The sequence below is a fragment of the Typopeltis vanoorti genome, chromosome 17 (assembly GCF_054136105.1).
Source record: "Typopeltis vanoorti isolate ZY-2024b chromosome 17, IOZ_Tvanoo_1.0, whole genome shotgun sequence".
Taxonomy (NCBI): Eukaryota; Metazoa; Arthropoda; class Arachnida; order Uropygi; family Thelyphonidae; genus Typopeltis; species Typopeltis vanoorti.
This window is the reverse complement of record NC_143565.1, coordinates 9,398,409-9,420,751: the sequence shown is the minus strand read 5'-3', so window position 1 is coordinate 9,420,751 and position 22,343 is coordinate 9,398,409. Positions and strand designations below refer to the sequence as shown.

Below are 22,343 nucleotides of genomic sequence, written 5' to 3'. Positions count from 1 at the left end.
CCGTGACAACCCTCCACTAACATAGTGGGGTGTTGTTACAGACCTGGTGGATCGGTTGCTAGTGATGAAGAAATGATCACCAAATAAAGACGATAGTCACGAAAAGAGTAATCATAAGGGGAACTTTAATTATCCAAACAATGATTAGGTAGTTGTAAAATCACATAAGAAGAACGAAACTGAATTTATGAGCTGTTGTGGGACAACTTCCTCAAGCAGACTGTGACAGAAGGAAATCGAGGTCAAAGAGCATTAGATTTGATTTTAGTGTCGGGGGGGACAGTTAAAGACGTGACTATTCTGCTTATGGTTGGTGACAGTGATTATGCTGTACTCACTTGGGAAGTGAGTACAGCATTCAGAAAAGGTTACATGCTGAACTACAAAGCAGGAAATGATGCGCCATAGTGTATTGGATGAGAAGGATATCGACAGTATGTGGAAAGTGTTTAAAAAAATACTTAAATTATGTAATATGAGAATGTGTCCTATGTTTCGAAGAATAAATAGAGTCAAATGGATGTGTAATCTAATTAAGCAAGTGATTCATAAGGAATACCGTGTAAGGAATTCATAAGGATGACATCAGTTATAATAATTATAAGCAGCAGGCCAGAAGAGTCACAAGTGTTGAACGGAAAGGTAAGTCTGAGAATGAAATGAAACTGGCTCTGTAAGTTAAAGAAAAGCAAAAAGAATTCTATCGTCATGCATCAAGTAAAAGAAAGAATGGATTTGACAGAATAACTATAGTAAATGTAGATGCTATGCGAGTGAGTTATGCAGAAGAGATTGTTCAGCTACTGTGTAGCTGAACAATCTCTTCTGCATAAAAACCATTTTGATAAAAACTATCAGCCTGGTATATGAAACATTGAACTCACTGCTACCTCTTCGTTGGATGAAGAAACTCGTGTATGAGACGAAGTAGTGGAGCTGTTGCACAAACTGAATAAGAATTCTGCAATAGGAACTGATGGACTATCAGCCCATCCCATTCAAGTGCTATTTCCTATCTAAAAGATTGACTACCATGATTTGAGTCATGGTTAACTATGGGTGTTAAGGATGCTATCCCTTCCTTCCACATATGGAAAGTATTCATGATTGTAAATGCGTGTGTTCGCTGAGCAGGTTTGCCTGTTCTGAGGGACAAAAAACCCGAGTTTCCGGGCGAAAAAACTCCCTAACTTGTATGAGACCGGCTAACTCACCTTTAATCGAAAGAGACCAGATAAAGGTTCCTCACTTCATGGAAGGGAATCGAACCCACATCTTTCCGACCAAAGGGCTTCGTCTGTACGGAATGAGCTACAAATGCTCTGGGATATGAGCACGGATGCTAAAAGAATGTTCAGCTGAACTGGCTATTCCTTTGACCAGGTTATATAATTTGAGTCTCAAGACAATCAAGGAAAGATTCCAGGAATGGAAAGAATGTATGGTAATTTCATTGCACAAGGGTGGTGCAAACACCAATGCATCCAACTATCAACCAATTAGTATCTCAGGAGTGGTGGTGAAGAAGTTGGTTTGGACTCGCATTCAGAAATGGGTTCACGACTAATCTCTACTTTGCAATGAACAGCATGAGTTTACTAAGGGAAGGTCATGTTTTAGGAACTTGCTCACATTCTATAATAATGTTACCACTGAGTTAGAAAGGGGGGGGGGATGGATACACCATGATACTTTTGGGTTTTGCTATGCAACACGGAAGACTTGCTTAAATTGGAGAATTTGGGTTTGAATTATAACATTAACATAGCGTTGGTGATTTGTGGTTTTAATGGTAGAAGAGCAGCAAAAGTCATACTGCACCGTATCAAAGGTTAGAGCATTACACAAAATGAGACAATAATAAACATCCATGCCCACAGCGTAAGTGGCTACGCTGAACGTGCACTAGATAAAAATGTCCAATTGTCTTGCATGCTTGCTTGCTTTGGAGCAGACCGAACGGATGTGAGTCGCGTTATTTCCTGATCGCCATGGAATAGGTATTTCAAACATTACTAATACATGGTCGAGGAATGTTCGCCTTCTTTTAACCGAAATACAGCACTTTCATCTGTCAGGTTAAAATTGACTAGTGTAGCTTTCTGACACAACAAAACTAAAAGCATCTCATGGTAACCAAACAACTTCCAACTGCATTAACAGATTTTGTGCATTTTAGGGATATTGGTCCCCTAAGTGGAGAAGAGTGTATAGATCAGGGGTGTTCAACCCATCAATCATGGAGCGATTTTTGGTTGATCTCCTGTGTATTATTCCTTACTTACAAATTTAATTAAAACTGAAAATATTTTATTTATCATTACTTAAATTAAATTTTCATTGCCGAAATGAAGCTTATTAGCTCTTTATACTTAAATTTTATTTATCATTATTTTGTATTATTTTTAATTCACTTTAAGTGTATTGCTATTGTTTATTTATTTTTCGTTAAAAAAGTCCCATGTGAATATTGTAAAAAAATAAACTTTGTTTGTCTCGGTATAGTTTGTATTAGATGTTTTTGTAAATAACTCTTTTGAAACTAACTGTATATACTGCTTTAATAAGAATATGTTAGAGCAGTGGTCTCAAACTCAAATTGCATGCGGGCCGAATGCACGTGAAAGCAGCTGACAGGCCGGAATTTTTTTTTTTTAACAAAATGAGAGTGAAAATATATATATATATATATATATATATATATATATATCGATATCGATACGGTTCAATATATATATATATATATTGAACCATACTTACCCCTAATGTATGGATATCACCCCTTTATAACCTTTATAATTATGAAACCCTTTTATAACCTTTATAACTTGAGAATAAATAATGACAACCTATTCTCTTTCTTTTATTTATTAAATTTTTCTTTGACACATACAGAAAAAATACATATGTTTGTATGTAAATAATTATAAACTTCTTTATTTCTTACTGCAACTTGACAGTTGATGGCATTTCGATTCTGATAAAGTTTGTAGCCTTGGAGAAAAATTACTAGAAACTATCTTCATCACAGATTGTAGATGCTCATCGGTCAATCGGATTCTTTTCTTAGACTTATTAATTTTCAGCTGCGAAAAAAAACTGTTCACATATAAATGTACTCCCAAACAAAGTGATTATTCTTATTGCAAAAATTCATAACTGAGGGTATTTATCTTTTGACAAGTACGAATAAAAGTTAATCAAATCTGTATCTTCAAATCTTTGAATAAGATTTATATCACACTGTAAATTAATTAGCTCCATTTAGATTTTCTGGTGCGTTATTCACGTTCGTTTTTAATGGTAATGAAAATAATGTAAAATCGGATTTCAAATCATTAAAACCTTTAAATCTTTCTTCAAATTCTTGTCGTAATAATGCTATTTTTCTTGCATATTCTTGAGATTTTTCATTTGAAATAATAGGGCAGGATTTAAGATGTAAGAAATGTACGAAATTTTTTGATTCCAGTTGTGTTTCCCATAATTGCAATTTAGCTTTAAAAGCTTTAATACAAGCATACATGTCAGCGATAAGTTTATTCTTTCCTTGCAGCTCTTTATTGAGAATATTTAAATGGCCAGTTAAGTCAACAAGAAATGCTAAATCTGTTATCCATGTATCATACGTAGCTCGTCGATGGTTTTATTTTTTTGTGTCATGAAAATTTTAATTTCATTTATTAAATTAAAAAACTGTTTTAATACAGCTCCTTGACTTAACCACCTCACCTCATTATAATAAATTATTTCCCCGTACTCACTTTCAGTTTCTTCAAGCAATGCAACAAATTCTCGATGATTCGGAGCTCATCCACGGATAAAGTTTACTTAATTTATATTTATCTATTACAGTTTTTATTTCAGAAAAAAAATATCCCGTGCACCAGTTTTTCCTTTCATAGGAATTATTTCCAATAATTCCCCAATTACTTCAAATACACCTCGTACGAAAACGGCAAGTTGTGCTATATCTGTGATGTCAGTACTCTCATCAACTGCTATTGAGAATGCTGCAAAATCTATACTTTTTTCTTTTAACTGACATCAAAAATCACTAGCAATTTCGTTAATACGTTCTGCTACCATGTTGGCTGACAAACTAATATTTTTAAATAATTGTTTGTCAGGACAAAGAAGTTCAGCAGACTTAATCAAACTATCTTTAAGGAATTTGCCATCAGTAAATGGTTTTGATCGTTTTGCAATGATGTACGCGAGAGCAAAACTTGCGTGAACTGTTGCTTCACTGGATTTATTTGCTTCAGTAAAAAAATTTTGTTGTCATAAGCCAGATTTCAGAAATTGTAACTTTTCTTCCCTCAATTTGCCTTCCAACATTTCAAATTTTTCTTCATGATTTGTTTCGTAATGGCGACGGAAATTGTATTATTTTGGAACTGATATTCCCTTATGTCAAATAAAACATACAATTTTATTGTGCACAACACCACAAAAGTACATAATTTCCCATTTATCTTGAAAAACACGTCCTTCTTCGTCCACTTTTCTTTTACTCTTTGTTAAAGACATGGCTTGCAGTTTAATCTCATAATTAAAATCACTATAATAATTTTATTTACAACTTTAATTCAACAATATTAATTTTCGTATGAAAGCAACACTCAAAAGTTATGCACAATTCTAAATGATAGCTATTGATATAATGTAGATCTAACAACAAGCACAAATAAACAGGTTTTATAAGCCATACTTTAGTTTATCTCCATCTATATTGCAATATGAACTACGCAGCTATGCATCGGAAACACCAGAATACTGAAGCGCCACCAACTGTCGGCTGGCGAACTAAATTCACTGATTGTAAATTGTAGATATGGATTGAGCTTATGTGTGCATAAGCTCCCATATCTCTATGTCTAAAACTATAAGCACTGTATTTACAACAAATACATAATTGAAATGTATTCGCAGGCCGTGTAAAATTGCTTCAGGGACCGGATGCAGGCCGCCAGTTTGAGACCACTGTGTTAGAGTGTTAAAAACAAAGGCAATGATTTTGTCACCGAAGCTGTACATGGTGGCATTAGAAAGATTGTTATTGAAACTTCTATGTATGAGAAAGGCTTGCAGGCTCTAAGTGTAAACATCTCCAAAGTCAGAGAAAGAGTTCAAACAACTTTCCGATGGCCGGTAATTTACAATCAAAAGAAAGCGGAGGAGAACAAAAGGTGTGCCAAACTTGAAACTTACGATGAAAGACTCATACCGATTCTTTGGGAGATTGCCAAACTTCATGCGATGTCTCCGAGGAGGCCTAATAAAAAGGGACTGAAGGGGGTCCTGGTTCCAGAATTACTGTCAGGAGGCCGCCCGGTCCAGAGTCGCCATCAGAGAGACTGCCCGAATCCACGTTGCTTGAGAGAGGAGTTTCCCGCTTCCAGAAAGGAGCTTCTCGGTTCGAGATGTTGCTAGAGAGAGACTACTTCTAGGCTGCAGACAAGGTTTCAAATTACCGAAAGGAAGAGTTCCAATTGCCGGAGAAAAGTTTCCAGGCCAGGTTAATGTCAGACATTCACCAGTGTGTTGCGTTTTCATTACAATTTGATGAATCAAACGACTTCACTGATATTGCTCAGTTAATGGTATTTATTCACATGGTATTTCATGATTATTCAAGTAAAGAAGAACTTTTGAAAATTATACCATTATTGGGAAGGACTAGGAGAGAAGACATTTTTTCGGTATTTGATAAATTTGTGAAACAACACAAACCTCCGCTTTTTAAACTTGTGTCTATTACTACTGATGGTGCTCCTGCAGTGATAGGTAATAAATCAGGCTTCATTTCATTATGTAAAAAAGATGACAAATATCCAGAATTTTTAACGTACCACTGTATTATTCACCAACAAGTGCTGTGTAGTAAAAAATTAAACACGAGATGTTTTGGATATTACATTTAAAATTGTAAATTCTGTTCGAGGATAAGCCCTGCAACAATGGTTATTTAAATTACAAACAGATGATGATAGGAACTTCTGTTGTACAATAATGTTCACTGGCTCAGCAGAAGTCAATTTTTAGAAAGATTTCTTGTATTAATTAACGATATAAAAAATTTTCTGGACGAAAAAGGAGATATTTTTCCACAATTGAGTGATAAAAGATAGTTGTTACACATCGTTTTTAGTAGATTTCTGTATGAAATTAAGCAATTTAAATTTAGAGTTACAAGGTAGAGATAAAAATTTAATTGACATGTTAAGTTCAATAAAAACTTTCCAACAATACTTACTTTTCTTCAAGAAAAATATAAATGAACGCAAATTTAGACATCTCCCATATTTATTAAAATTTTTTGAACAAAATCAAGAAATGCTTCGCTATGATTTAAAAGAATTTATTCGTGAAATAGAATTAGTTGAGGAAGAAATAAATTCAAGATTTAAAGATTTTAATAAAACTGAAATGATTGTATCTCTTATCAATACTCAATTTCAAGAAAACTTGAACATCACAGAAATTTCAAATAAAATTAGTGGGCGGTTTGATATAAATTCAGAATTTATATCAAAATATAAATTCAGAATAGTTTACATTTAAAATCAATAAACAATGAAGTCATTTGGAAGTATGCACATGAAAAATTCCCAATATTAACTGATATTGCGTGAAAAATTATGTCTTGTTTCAGATCAACATACTTGTCAGAATCAGCTTTTTCAAATATGACCATCATAAAAAATCAATTAAGAAACCAAATTGCAAATGATCATTTGGATGATTGTCTGTGATTGGCCACTTCTTCATATCAACTTGACTATGAAAATATTGCGAGATCCAAACAATGCCAAATTTCACATTAACTTTTTTTTTTTTTTAATCAACAAGTATTTCCTGTAACTTGTGAGTTTGTAATTGATCTGTTGTTTTTTCCAACTTTGGTTTTCCAAAATAGAGAAATAAATATTTTATTCCAATATAATTTTTTTTTTGTTGTATTAAAATAATTAAAAGTAATAAATAAATTTTTAAATAAACAAATAAAGTTTTTAGTTGCTTATTTCTGCGTAATCAGATATCAGATTGGGGGGAACGTGATCTGTACAAGAGAGTAGATCGCCGAATAACTTTTTATAGAAAAAGTAGCTCGCATAGTAAAAAAGGTTGAACACCACTGGCATATGCTGTAAAGAAAAAGATTTTAAAAAATTGACTGAGACATGCAATTTTAGATTTTTAAAATCCTTTACCTAAGCAATTGCTTATTTTAAATATGACACTGAACTAGTTCATGAAGGATTTATTTATACTGAAAATAAATTTATAATTGTAATCCTCAAACAAAGAATTGGTGTGCTCTTACCAACATAGGTTTCTACAATATCATTTACAGCAATCGTCACTTAGTTATCCCCCCCTCCCATACTTAAAGATCTCCTATGGGTTGTTTCTTTCATTATTGGAGTAATTCTGAATTACATCTTCACCTGATCTGTTCAGGTGGAAATTTCTTGTTTTTTTTTTCATACTTTCAGGTGGAAATGGAATAAGTTGTTGCTAAGTTAAGAAGTAGAAGAATCTCAAAAGGAGTGCAGTTCACCTTACATCTAGATTATCCTGGCTAGTAGATATGTTCACCAAAAATAGCAAAATCCAAATCCAGATCCACTGTATGCTTTTGTACTAATATACACAAAAAAATAGTATACAAGCAAGCACTTAGTTCTTTTTCTCATTTATTATTCATTGCAATTCATTTTCCACCATTTTCCTGGTCTTCCAACAGGGTCTTCTTGTACAGTGCTTGGTTTTTATTCAAAAGCTTTTAAATTAAATTTTCTTGTTTTTTTTTGTTTTTTTTCATATTTTCCTGTGTGTCTCTATTTTTATAGTAGTGTTAAACTATTCAATCTTATGTTTCAGCACTTAGTTTTAGATGTATAAGTTACCTGGTATTGTTTATACTTTTATATATACTTGTCTCAGTTGCAGTGTTTAAATTTTTGTTTTTTCCACATTGTTCTCATTTGACAACCAGAAATTTTATTTGCCGTAAATGAATTCTCTTTAACTTCATTTTCTATTATTGTCACTGAATTCCTAAGTATTTAAAATTCATTTTTTAAATGCTGGGCCAGCCTTATGATACAGATATGTCTCTGAAGTTTTGGCAGTATGGCATTGTTCCAATTCTGAGCTTAAGTTTCATTACAAAGATTAGTGCTCTTCTGTCTTCAAATGCAATTTATTTTTGAAGTCAAAGAATCATGAAGAATCATTTCTTTTTAGACCTCCTTATTCTTTCTCTTAGATGGAAACCTTTAGTTTTTGTCTTTCAGAAGAAACCTATAGAGAACTTTCTGTCCATGCCCAGTCACATCACTATCCTTGCTAGAAATCTGCTACTATTAAGCTCTCATCTGTCAAGCTTTTCGTATGCTGTACTGAAGCATTACTGATGCAAGAAATGTGTTTCATCAAAACCACGTTCTTGTCTACCAGTTTTACCAATTATTTTGTGAACAAGATCATTAACATCCTTTCTTTTAGTGTTACATGGTGATCAGCATTCATTTTAGAAATTATGGACTTTGCAGCCATGTTGTAAATGGCTCTTTTAGTATTCCGACGTTTCAATCTTCATGTTGGGATCGTCGTCTGGAGCATGTACAGGTGTGTGGGGTGGACTGGGTTGCATTGCATGCAGTGGGTTAGAGAAATAATGAATTGATGTTTCTCTAGCTTACTGTGTGTAATGTGAATTGGCTTGTCCTGTGTATTTGTATGTGCTCCGGATGGTGGCCTTAGATGTGGGGATCGAAGTGTCGGGATGTTGGAGGAGTTGTTTATGGTACGGTTGTGGGGTCCATAATTTCTAAAATGAAAGATCATTAACATGCTGAATGCTGACTATGAGAAAACGTGTAATTGGCAGACTATATTAGGATGCCAGATATGAGTTATCTTGTATAATTTAGGCAACATAACATTGACACTGAGTGGTAAGTTTACACAATAGGCCAGTGGCAGTCAACATGTTAATGGTTGTAGAGTTTCTAGGTTGCCTACCTCTGAGGAAATCATATATTGTATTGCTGTTCCTTATATCAAGAGTATTTTTATTTGCTTAAACTCTCTTCCTGGGGTGTTTAAGGGTCAAAACTATATAACTGAGAGGAGACCTCCACATAGCCTTTAAAGGAATGCTGAGAACCAATCAGGGCTTCTGAACTAGTGTACAATCCTCACTTTCTCATGGTGCACCCTATTAGGTATCGACCTGAATATTTAACGTACAAGGATGGGCTGGCAATTTGGGATTTAGCCGACCAAATTGTATTCTTATTGGCTTATTATGACTGTACATCCGTGTATGCGTGGATAGGCTTATGTGTTCATCAGACATGTTGTAATAGGTTTCACGGTATAATAAGAATACAGATGGTTAAGAAAATAACTATTTATTAACTTAAAAGCTAATATTTTGCTGGTATTATATCCAGCATCTTCAGAGCACACAACACAAAGTTTGTTACAAAGGCAGGACAACCACAATCCGGTGTAACAGTGGGGCTAGTAAAAGTGATTGCAGCGTGCAACACAAGACTAAAGTCCTAATATGGTGCCATCTAGGTTAAAAAAAAAAAAAAAAATTCAAAGTTTTGAAATAGTAGTCCAAATGATAGTCTTAAAAAAGTTTGAAAAGTATAAATTAAAAAATAAAAGTAATAAATATTAATTTGGTCTTAGGATGACTGTCTCCCAAATCTTTGGTAGATTTATATAGCCATACTTGTTAAGGTTTGGAGTATGTTTTAAGGCTTCTGTTGATTCCAGGAATAACCTCTCTGACTTGTAGAAGCTTCTGTGCATTACTTTTGTTTCTTTCCAATTGATCCTGTGTGCAGGGGTATCCAAAGCATGGTCTGCCAGACCTGACTTACCATAGCGAAAGTGTCGGATATATTTTTTGTGTTCACTGAGGCGGATGTCCACATTTCTTCCTGTCTGTCCTTAGTAGGCTTGATGGCAAGAACAGGGCACTTCATAGACACCTGGATGTGATAAAGGAGTGCATTTGTCCTTAGGTGAACGGATGAGAGTTGCTAATTTTATATAAGGTTTAAATACTGTGCATAGTTGGTGTTTGTTAAGCACCCTAGATATCTTTTCAGATGTGCCTTTAATGTATGGGATGGAAATGATTTTGTTGTAGTCTTCTGTGGTAGATGGAGGGGATTTATGGGTCGCAATTAGTATGTTATCTATTTTACGGGGATTATAACCATTGATTAAGAAGGTTTGACGTAGGTGAGAAAGTTCAGCAGTGAGAGCAATGTCATTGTAACAGATTGCTCTCTAGCTCTGTGGGTTAGTGTTTTAAAGATACCATATTGTTGAGAAGGGTGATGGTGTGATTGTTTGTGTAAGTATCTCCCTATATGTGGGTTTTCTGTAAACTGAAAATGATAAGGAACCTTCTGGAAGACGTGTGATCAGTGTGTCCAAGAAGGGCAGGCAGTCATTGGCTTCTAGTTCCATTCTAAAATGGATTTTAGGGTGCTGGTTATTTAGATGCACTGAAAATGTATTCAACGTGTCTGGGCCATGTGGCCAAATAGCAAACACATCGTCAACATAGCGTAGCCAGAGACTAGGTTTGAGAGTGGCTGTGTTGACAGCTAATTTTTTCCAGATGTTCTATGTAGAAGTTGGCTAGGGGAGGAGAAAGGGGTGAACCCATAGCTATCCCATCTAATTGTTTGTATATTTTCCCTTTCCATGTAAAATAACCTGCCTGTACTGTGAATTTAAATAGCTGGAATATATCTGGGGGAAATTGTGAATTTAGTAAGTTAAGTGTTTCAATCAGTGGTACATTAGTGAATAATGAGGTGATATCAAAACTCACCATTAGGTCTGAACTATTTAAGGTGTGGTTTTCTAAAATACTTTTTAGGTGGGTAGAATTTTTAACAAAAGAGGGAGAATTGTTTGTGTAAGTGGTTAGTAATTTTGCTAAATGTTTAGCTAGTTTATATGTAGGACTGTTTATACTATCTACAATAGGACGCAAAGGTGTACCTTGTTTGTGTATTTTAGGCGCACCGTATATTCTGGGTGCTTTAACGTGCATGGGTTTGAGTTTTTTGACAATTTCTTTAGGCCAGGAAGTAATTTTGTTCAGTAACTTGCACACCTTATTCTTTTGTGAGTTGGTGGGATCTCGATCTGTTGTGTGCTCTGAAGATGCTGGATATAATACCAGCAAAATATTAGCTTTTAATTTAATAAATAGTTATTTTCTTAACCATCTGTGTTCTTATTATATCGTGAAACCTATTACAACATGTACATCTGTGTGTTCATGGGACCAATTTGTCTGTTTTGAGAGATGGAAACCCCTCTACTTCCATATGAGACCGGTTAACTCACCTTTAGTCAAATGAGACCAGATAAAGCCACACACACACACACAGACAGCTGTGTGTGTGTGTGTTTGATTCTATATGCCAACTATGTTGCTTGTTGGAAACCTTAAGTTGCTTAAAAAAAATAATAAAAAATGATGGTACAACATGACAGAATTTCATGTTGGATGAGGCATCGTCCGGTTAAACATGGCCCCCATTGTTTTTGCCAGAGAACCAGGGCAAACAGCGAAAAGCCAGCTACTGGAACGAATCCTAAATTCCACCCCAATTCATCAGCACCAGAGTTCAAGATTGCTACTATCAACATAAGAAGCCTGAATGCCAAAGAAATGGAGCTAATTGAGAAATTGGATAAGTACCAGATCGACATAATAGGGGTGACTGAAACAAAAAAAAGACAAAAACAGGTGAGATCTTTCTGAGCAATAAATACAAAATGTTATATTCAGCCAATGATAATCAAGGAAAAGAAGGAGTAGCCATAGAATTCAACTCTAAATACGAGATTAATCTTCTTGAATGGCAGGCAGTCTCAAGTAGAGTGATGTGGCAAATATGAGAATTGGGAACTGGAAAATGAGACTTACTTGTGCCTATGGTCCTACAGATGGTTCTACTAAGGTAGAAGTGGAGGAATTTTTTGAGGCTTTAAAGAAAGCAACTGACACAATGAAAAAGGAAAAGTTGGTCCTTGTTAGGGATCTAAATAGTAGAGTAGGAAATGATTATCAGACATGCAAAAATATACTTGGAAAATTTGGAGAAAACAGCAAAGCTAATAATAATGGCAAATACCTGTTGGATTTCTGCTCAGGATATGGACTGGTTATTACTAACACAATGTTTCAACATAAAAATGTGCACAAATTCACATGGAGAGAAGAGGTAAGGAATAAGAAAAGTGAAATGTAATCTGTTTATAAAATTTTATTTGTAAAATCTAAAGCAATTTAAAACACGATTTGGTCAATATGTTGGGACCTCAGATTGTAGGCATTAGGGAGACCTGGCTATCAGAATCAGGCATACTAACGGGTACAATATTTTTAGAAGGATAAAAGAGGAGGGAACATGCTGCTAATGATATTGGATGACTTGAATCCAGTTAGAATTGAGACCTATAATTGTAGTACTACTACTACTGATAGTATTTCATGTGGCAGTGAGTTTGAAACCATCTGGTGTGAGGTGGAATCTAACAAGATCAATTACATAGTGGGGTGTTGTTATTACAGACCTGGTGGAATCGGTTATTAATAATGAAGAAATGCATCACCAAATAGAAAAGATGAGCATGAAAAGAGTAATCGTAATGGGAGACTTTAATTATTATTATTATTACATGACACCTCCAGTCCAAAAACTTCAAGGGAGGCCATCTATTCTACAACTTACCACTCACAATCCACCAACTACAATGAACCACACCAACACCATCTACCTCCCACCACCACTAGTATTTTCACAGACAATTACAAACATCCAAGACCACTGTGGGATTCGAATCCGCAGCCTTTTTTCTGGAGAGCAGATACACTAATCACTCAGCCAACCAGGCTGGCAAATATTAATTGGGTAACAGTAGAATCTCAGAAGAATGAAAATGAATTAATTGAGCTGTTGTGGGACAACTTTCTCAAGCAGCATTTGACAGAAGGAACTTGAGGTCAAAGAGTATTAGATTTGATTATACTGTCAGAGGGTGTTTCAGTTAAAGACATAACTATTCTGCCTCTGATTTATGACAGTGATCATGCAGTACTTGGGAAGTGACTAAGTTTATGAATGTTCTATTCAAAAAAGGTTACATGCAAAGCAGGAAATTATGACCAACTGAGGAGTATACTGAGTTCAGCAGAATGGGATCAGTTGCTGAATGGGAAGAATATCTACAGTGTGTGGGAAGCATTTAAACAATACTTAAATGATGCGATATCAGAATGTATCCTGAGAGTTCGAAGAATAAATAGGGTAGGAGTCAAATGGATGGGTAATTTTATTAAGCAAGAGCTTTGTAAGAAAAGGATGATGTCCGTTATGAAAATTATAAGCAGCAGGCTAGAATAGTCAACTGTTGTACAGAATGCAAAGTCTCAGTATGAAAAGAAACTGCCTCTGGGTGCTAAAGACAACCTACAAGAATTCTATTGATATGCTGCAAGTAAAAGAAAGAATGAATCTGAAAGAATAACTCTTCTAAATGCAGATGGTGCGAGAATAACAGATGCAGAAGAGATTGCTCAACTAATAAGCAGCCATTTTGCTAAAAGCTATCAACCTGGTGTATGCAACATTGAGCTCACAGCTATCTCTTCACTGGATGAAGAAACTCAGGTGTATTATTAGACCTGTTGCACAAACTGAATAAGAATTCAGCAGTAGGGACTGATGGGATATCAGCAGAATTGACTATTCCTTTGACCAGTCTGTTTGATATGAATCTCAGAACAGGGAAGATTCCACAGGAATTGGAAAGAATGTATGGTAATTCCATTACACAAGTGTTGCAAAGACTGATGTATCCAACTATCGACCAATTAGTATCACAGGAATGGTGATGATGATTTTGGAAAAATTCGTTAGGGATTACATTCAGAAATGGGTTGACATTGAATTTCTACTAAGGGAAGGTCACATTCTATAACAATGTTACTATTGAACTAGACAAGGGGAATGGATACACCATAATACTTTTGTATTTTGCTAAGGCTTTTGACAGAATACAGCATGGTAGACTGTTGCATAAATTGGTTGGGTTATAGAACATTAGGTTGGATAAGAGGATGGCTCACTGACAGATATCAAAAAGCAGTCTAGGGGGATGTGAGTCTGCAAGATTTAATGTAACCATTGGTGTACCACAAGGATCAGTGCTTGGTCCACTGTTATTTAATCTGTACATTATAATGCTATTGGGAGGGATTTGACAGGCAACATACAGCTATTTGCTAATGATGCAAAGATAGGTAGGGTAATCAGGAATGCTGCTGATATGCAGTACCTGCAAAATGGCTTGGATTTTGGGCATAGGAAAATGGATTTCAGTTTGATGTCAGTAAAAGTTAAGTCATTCATTTTGGTGTGATTAGATATCTAACGTCATATTATATTGGTGGGATTATGCTAGAAGAAACTGATGGGGCTAGGGATCTTGGAGTGTTAGTGGATAGGAAGTTCAGGGGCTATGTAGCAAGCATTGCAAATACAACTCAAAAGATAATTTGCAATACTGAAACGAATGTTCACATGTAAAGCTAACGATATCATTTGCCTCTCTACAAGTCCTTGATAAGACCTCACTTGGACTATTGTGCACAGGTCTGGTCTCCGTTGTGATTCTGATATAGTGGAGAGAGTGCAAAGAAGAGTGTTAAAAATGCTATCAGGATTGTGGAATACTGATTATTATGTAAACAGATTGAGAATTTGTCAACTGCAAACACTAGCAAACAGGAGAAAGAGGGATGATATGATTGAGACTTACAAACTTCTGAAACGGTCATACAGGATTTCTTCAGATGGAATTTTGCAATTTATGGTGGATGGAGAAAGGACAAAAGGGCATCCTTGAAGGTGAGAATGAATTCTGCTAAGAAGTGGATGAAGCTAGATTTTTCTCTCATATGGTGGTGCATGATTGGAATGGATTACCATTGGATGTTGTGAGTTCAAGCAGTGTGAATGAATTCAGGAATAAGTATGATAGCTGGTGCATTTAGTATATGGCCTCCCTCGATGAATCCATGATTCCCTGGAGTTCTCTTTTAATAATAATATGCGGACTATGTTTATTTTAAATGGTATATTAATATATCTGAGCGACTTAGGTATATGAAGTAGTTTTACTGATTATATGAGGGGTCTGAAAAGTTCTCGGCCTCGACCATAGATGGCAATACTATCAGCAAGATTTTTTTTTTCTAAGTTGGTACATGTCATAAGGATCCATGTGAAATTGCAAGTCATTCTATGAAGTACTTTGTTTTATACAGCTGCCTGAATCAAAAGTGCTCTATCCCTTGAAATGGATAAAATTGAGTATTGTGTGGGTATAAAATTCTTTGTGAAAGAAGGTTTAATGCCAAAAGAAATTCATTCATTCACTCTTCTCCTTTATTTTCGACAATTAAGAAATGGGCTGCCGAGTTTAAACGTGGCTGTACCCAGCCTTGAAGATGTTCCATGTGAAGGACACTTTTTGGATGTCCCTCATCCAAACCAGAAATCATTGATCAAGTGCATCATATGGTATTGGATGACTGGCAAGTCAAAGTGCGTGAAATTGCTGAGACTACAGGTATTTCAAAAGAGCACGTAGGATATGTTTTGCACGAAGAATTGCAAATGAAAAAGCTTTGCACAAGATGGGTGCCACGCTTGCTCACAGCAGATCAGAAATGCACTTGCATGAAAATCTCTGAACAGTGCTTGGAGCGTTTTAACGAGAATAAAACTGATTTTGTGCATCGATTTATTACTGTGGATGAGACTTGGATTCACCATTACACACCAGAATCCAAACAGTGGCCAAAGACAAAGTCAGTTCCATCAGCAGGAAAGGTCATGGCATCAGTGTTTTGGGATGCTAAAGGCATTTTGTTTATTAATCTTGAAAATGATAAAACAATAACTGGGGAATATTATTCCTGTCTTTTAACCAGACTAGACGAAAAAATTCTTGAGAAAAGATCCGGATTGCAGAAGAAAAAAATCATCTTTCATCAGGACAATGCACCTGCCCACAAAAGTGTTTTGGCAATGGGAAAATTAAGGGATCTGCATTATGAATTGTTGGAACATCCACCCTATTCCCCAGATTTGGCTCCCTCTGACTTCTATCTCTTCCCAAAGTCCTTCCTCTTTCAAAGAAAAACGCTGGTCAGCATTTTTCTTTGAAACAGCTGTAGAGGAGTATTTTGCAGATCTTACTAAGAACCACTACAGAGGTGGGATAATGGCACTGGAGCATTGCTGGAATAAATGTATTAGTCTTAAGAGAGATTATGTTGAAAAATAAAAATAATTTTGAAATTATTTTTATTTTCCACCCTTGTATATATATATATTATTTTATAAAATGGACATAATAAAGAAGTATGTATGCCCTTAATTAAACACTACATGCTTACTATTACCTTTAATTTTAAATGCAGGTATTTACAAAATGAGCAACTTCCTAAAGATTATCTCAGTCTAATTCTTGCTCCAGTTAATGTTGTCTTGGGTTTTGACAGTAAACAGGTTTCTGCTGAAGTGATTCAGATGTTGATGGTGAAATTAGCAAACAAAAACACATGCAGAAAAATTGTACGAATATCCTTAAATGCATCGAGCAAATTATTATCACTAATAGATCAGGTAAGATCCTTTATTTATATTTAAGATAAAGTGGTAAGGATTACTTAATGGTTGAAGATAGATAATTGGGAGGAGATCCTCACATTATCTACGTGGAGGACCAACTGGAACTTCCAACTTATTATCTAATCCTTACTTTCCTCTAGTGGACCAATTACTAGGTGTCCACTTCACTTGCTGAACATTTGAGGCTGGCAGTTCAGAACTCAGCTGATTAATTGTATTCTGTGTTGGTTGAAACCATATATATATATATATATATATATATATATATATATATGGTTTATATATAACTGATATATATTATTTTATGAAATGGATATCATTAATTAAGCCTACATGCTTACTGTTATCTTTAAATTTAAATGCAGGTATTTACAAAATGAGCAACTTCCTGTATATATATATATCATTATACAACACAATCAGATAGTATCTGAGGTATTTTCTTGTTATGTCAAGTCCTTGCTGTTTTCATCAAGGAATGATTGAGAGGTGACAAATCAGCTGCTATATCACCTCCACTTTCAACAAAATTGAAGGATAAGGACCACTTAAGCTGCTTTGGTGCAAAAAGAGGTGCAGTTACTAAAAGAATGACAGAAATACCAAGTCTACTGAAAATGATTAAAATATTTTCTTCAGGTACTAGGGATCATGGAAAGTGGAGGATAGCTGTTGTATTCAACAAGACACAACTGAATTTCTCAGACAGGTGTCATATTTCCGAATTCGAAATCAGACAGTAAAATTTGTCACTTAATTAGACAGGGCATTTAACATAAAAAGAGAAACTAATTCTTGTTGTCCCAGACATATAAAATGTTTTTGGAAAATATGGAGAAAATAATACCTGTTAAATTTCTAGCAGGTATGCTTTCTGGGAATGTGCAAAAGTAGGTAAATAAGTCATTATAAGTTGGAAAGAATCATCATCAAATTCCTGCCATGTACCCTCAATAGGTGTACAGAATATGATAGTATACTACATGAAAAATTTACATCATTACTAACTTCATATCTACAATTTAACTCCAAATCAGTCTGTTACTTGCCAAGACTCCAACATTATCAGATCTTATATTTCTATCGTCTAAGGCACTTTGTACTGTATCAATCCACCTATATCTTGATCTTCCTCAGGGTTGTTTTCCTGCCAACCTGGCAGAGAACACTTGTTTTGGTAATTTTTCCTCTCCCATTCTGTTTAAGTGACTATACCACCTGAGATTACCCCTGCTAATGCATTCCTGGATGTTGACAATGTTAAGTTCTTTCCTAATAGCCTCGTTTTTAATATGATATTGCCATTGGTGCCATCTTTTCGTGCCCACTGATCTTTCTTAGGACTCTATCTGCTGTCTCTAGTCTTTGGTCAAGTGTTTTACTTCTAACCCAGCTCTCAGATCTATAAGTTAAAACTGGTTTGAACACTGTCTTGTATACAGCTAATTTAGTGTTTTGACTAATTTCTCTCTTTTCCATATAAATTTATTCAGTTGACTTCCTAGCATATCAGCTTTGTTGATTCTGCAGACTATTTCTATATTTAATTTACCATCTTCATTAAAAATCGTGCCCAAGTAGCTGAAATGTTTTACTTGTTCTATAGGTTCTCCATTCGCAACACAGTTGATATTTTCAATGCTTCTGCCTAGTTTCATTGTCCTTATCTTGTTATTGCTGACCTTCATACCATATCTATTACAACAGTTATTCAATTTAGTCAGGGAATCTTGCAGGACTTGTAGCAGATTTATTTAGAAGTATAACATTGTCTGCATAAAGCAAGGAGCTGACATTAACATCTCCAATTTTCATATCATGTTTAATGCCACTTAACTTCATAATGTGATCCATATAGATAATGAAACAACAGAGGGGACAATGTACATCCTTGTCTCACACCGATTTAACATTAAACCATCTTCCTGTACTTCCTTCAATTCTAACTGCTGACTCACAACCCGAATAAAGACTAAATATTGCTTGATATAGTGTCCCATTGACACTATATAACTGTAGTGTATTGAACAGCTTCTCTCTTGGCACTCTCTCATATGTCTTCTCAACTATTTGTCGTAAACTGAAGATCTGATCTTGACAGCCTCTATTTGGCCTGAATCTAGCTTGTTCTTCACCAATCTTTTCTTCCACAATTCTTCTCAACTGTTTCCCAAGTATACTTGCATAAATCTTACCAGGAACACTCAGTAGGGAAATACCTCTGTAATTCTCACATTCAGTCCTATTTCCCTTTTTATATATGGGTACTATGAGAGCTCTACTCCATCATCGAGAATTCGTTCCTCTGTCCAAGCTTTCTGAACTATGCAGCCACTATAAGACTTTTATACCACCATACTTCAGCATTTCAGGTCGAATATCATCTACTCCTGCTGCCTTTCCACATTTCAAGCCTTTGATGGCTTTTTCTACTTCAAGTATGGATATGCATTCACCTGTGGAGTGTTTTTTACCACTGTGCTATCACTGCTTGTTTCATATAGCAATTTTTTGAAGTAATTACTCCATACTTCAAGGATGTCTTTTCTCCTGTTTTCATGTTACCTGTATCATCTCTAACTCCTTTTACAGCACTCTTTCCTCAATTTCTAAGCTACTTCAACAACCTCTAGAATATCTTGCCACCTTCTTGATATTTATTTTTCTATGTTCTTGCCAAAGTCCTCCCATGACTTTTGTTTAGCTAGTTTTACACAGTGTTTCGCTTTCTTACATTTGTCTCTAAGAGCAAAAGCTGACTTATTTTCCATTAACTTTTGATATGCTTTCTTCTTTTCCTTCACTGCCTTTTTAACTTCCTGTGTCCACCATGCAGTTTTAATTTTTCTATCCTTGCAGACAATTTCACCACATGCCTGTCTAGCTGAATCAATCAGGGCTTTCTTCAAGGCTTGTCACTGAATCTCCAAGGTTTGGTTCCTATTCTCAAACTCTTTCATTTTTTCTTCAATAATCGTTGTGTATTTTAGTCTACAGTTCACATCTGAGAGCTACTCAATTTTTATTCACTTTAAAACTTTCTTACATGTTATTCTTTTCAATACGAAATTCAATTTTATGCTGCTCAAGACTAAATAGTGATCATTTCCAATTTCAAATCCTCTGTACACTCTAGTGTCCGGCACCAGGGAGAAAACATCACTATCGACAATAACATAGTCAATGAGACTTTTCTTATTCCTTGCCTTTTCTCTCCATATGAATTTGTGCGCATTTTTATGTTGGAAATGGTGTTAGTAATAACCAGTCCATATCCTGAGCAGAAATCCAACAGGTATTTGCCATTATTATTAGCTTTGCTCTTTTCTTCAAATTTTCCCAAAATATTTTTGTATGTCTCACAATCATTTCCTACTCTGCTATTTAGATCCCCAACAAGGACCAACTTTTCCTTTTTCATTGTGTCAGTTGCTTTCTCTAAAGCATCAAAAAATTCCTCCACTTCTACCTAGGTAGAACTTTCTGTGGGACCATAGGCACAAATAAGTCTCATTGTCCAATTCCCCATTCTGATTTTTGCCCACATCACTCTACTTGAGACTGCCTGCCATTCAAGAAGATTAGCCTCGTATTTTATGTTGAATACTATGGCTACTCCTTCTTTTCCTTGATTATCATTGGCTGAATATGACATTTTGTATTTATTGCTCAGAAAGATCTCACCAGTTTTTGTCTTTTTTCAGTCACCCCTATTATGTCGATCTGGTACTTATCTAATTCCTCAGCTAGCTCTATTTCTTTGCCATTCAGGATTCTTATGTTGATAGTACCGATCTTTAACTCTGGTGATGTTGAGTTGGTGTGTGTTTTTAGATTTGTTCGAGTAGCTGACTTTTCGCTGTTTGCCCTGGTTCCCTGGCAAAAACAACTGGGGCCTTGTTTAACCTGGTGACTTCCCAGCCGACATGAAATTTTGTCATGTCATACCATCATTTTTTATGTTGGTTTAAGCCAATAAGAATACAGTTTGGTCGGCTGAATCCCAAATTGTCAGCCCATCCTCGTTCGTTCAGTATCTTAGTATACCCAATAGGTTGCTCCACGAGAAGGTGAGGATTGGACATTAGGTCAGAAGCCCTGGTCGTGTCTCCACCTTCCTTTAAAGGCTATGTGGAGGTCTCCTCTCAGTTATACAGCTTTGATCCCTAAGCTCCCCGACATATATATTGTTGAGGCATGATAAAGATGTTATAGAAATGGGCAATAAGGATATTCTTTGTGATGGAATAACAAAGTAGTAGAACAGATTAAAAATATGCAAGAGGATTGCATTCTAGAATTATTTTAATACTTATGGAAGTGAAAGAAAAGGCATCAAACCCAAAATATTGAAAGATAGCTGGAGTAGATATCATTTGACTTGAAATACATTATTATAAAATTATTGCAGTTGTTACTACACCACAGTATTTTTATAACAAGATATTTATATTCCAGAAGTCTTAGTCATGAGGTTGAGTACTACACAATTGAGAGAGTTTACACCATATCAGTTTATACCAGAGAACTAAAACTGAATCTGAAGATTATAGTTATTTCTCTGCTTAATGTTCATAAAGATTCATTCAAACGTACTTGAGAAAAAGCTAGGAAAAAAAATTGATAAACATAAAATTAAAGAAGAACCAGCTAGGCTTGACTAATTAGTAGTTGTAAGGACCAGATTTTAACTTTGCAAGTGGTTGAGAAATCATGGAAGTAAGATATGTTTTTCAAGATCGGCCACCCTCCTGTTTTATCCAACTAGCTTACAAGATACTAATTAAATGAGATTATATTAAATATTACTCATATATATGGTACTAATGTAGTATAGGTCGATAAACCAACCTCTCGTGTATAGGCTCAACATTAAAAAAAAAAAAAAAAAAAAAAAAAAAAAGATTAATTATTAGTTTGACATGCTTGTGCACATTTTTTGAAAGTAAGGATAACATGGTACTTAGAACAGGATTTGATCAGACCTGAGATGGTATGTAAGTATGTAATTAGAAGGTGTTGAAGAAGAAATTAAAAAGAAAAAGAGCTGAAAATAAAGAACGAAAGGAACATAAAAACCCAGTGTTAGTAAGGCGGGGTGTCACGTGACTGCTACCTTACTAATGCCAGGTAAAATGTTTTCTTAGATTTAATTGTGTATTTTAGTATATTATTGTAGTATTTTAGTGTACTAAAGCATTTTATAACATAATTTCAGAAATATTATTAGTTTTTACTACTCTTAAAAATGGCGCTAAAAACTCATTGTAACGAGGCAGTGACTAAAGCTAAAGTTGCTACTGAGAAGAGCATTTGTCCTGAACAAAAGCACTGATGCAGTGAAGATAATAATTTATCTGAGGATATGTTGAAATTAGAAATAGCTTGGTTAAAAGAAATTATTAGGATATCAACCAGGGAATTGGAAAAGGTGGAAAAACGTTTGACTAAACTTCGACAGGATAAGAAAACGGATAAGAATAGGCAAGAAAATACTGAACATGGAAATCAAAATATTAATAACAACAAGGTAAGTCAGTTAATATCTAAGAAAAAAGAGTAAATATGGTATAGTGA

General features: G+C 35.0%; 1 protein-coding gene across 1 annotated transcript in view; it reads left to right on the top strand.

Moving 5' to 3' along the window:
* LOC150097128 (uncharacterized) overlaps positions 1-22,343 on the top strand; it is a 165,816-nt gene that overhangs the window by 106,591 nt on the left and 36,882 nt on the right. Inside the window, exon 8 of the mRNA XM_090407590.1 lies at positions 16,556-16,760. Coding sequence (XP_090263716.1) covers positions 16,556-16,760 — 205 coding nt within the window. The remainder of the gene's footprint in view (positions 1-16,555; positions 16,761-22,343) is intronic.